We start from the raw sequence: 484 nt of genomic DNA on the forward strand, positions 1-484 counted from the left end.
GCCATCATACAAACAAAAAATACCTTTTTTTTCTTATGAACAGAGAAACACTCACATAACGAAAGCCATCACACAAACACCTTTTTTTCCTATGAACAGAAACACTCACATAACGAAAGCCATCATACAAACACCCTTATTTTCTTATCAACAGAGAAACACTCACATAACGAAAGCCATCACACAAACACCTTTTTTTATCAACAGAGAAACACTCACATAACGAAAGCCATCACACAAACACCTTTTTTTTTTCCTATGAACAGAGAAACACTCACATAACGAAAGCCATCACACAAACACTTTTTTTTTCCTATGAACAGAGAAACACTCACATAACGAAAGCCACCAAGGCGACAAGCAACACGAGGACCACGAGGATAGGGATCAGAACGGCCAAGAGAGAGTTAGGTGGTTTCCACTCCCTCGCCTGCACCGCCCCCGGTATCTCTCGCCAGTCGTACTGTATCTCACCTAGTTTGGG

The 484-nt window shown here is 41.5% G+C and overlaps 1 protein-coding gene across 1 annotated transcript in view; it reads right to left on the reverse strand.

The window, feature by feature from the left end:
- LOC119582085 overlaps window positions 1-484 on the reverse strand; it is a 36,499-nt gene that overhangs the window by 1,742 nt on the left and 34,273 nt on the right. Inside the window, exon 22 of the mRNA XM_037930332.1 lies at window positions 336-474. Coding sequence (XP_037786260.1) covers window positions 336-474 — 139 coding nt within the window. The remainder of the gene's footprint in view (window positions 1-335; window positions 475-484) is intronic.

This window comes from Penaeus monodon, chromosome 15 (genome assembly GCF_015228065.2).
Source record: "Penaeus monodon isolate SGIC_2016 chromosome 15, NSTDA_Pmon_1, whole genome shotgun sequence".
In the NCBI taxonomy this organism is placed as follows: Eukaryota; Metazoa; Arthropoda; class Malacostraca; order Decapoda; family Penaeidae; genus Penaeus; species Penaeus monodon.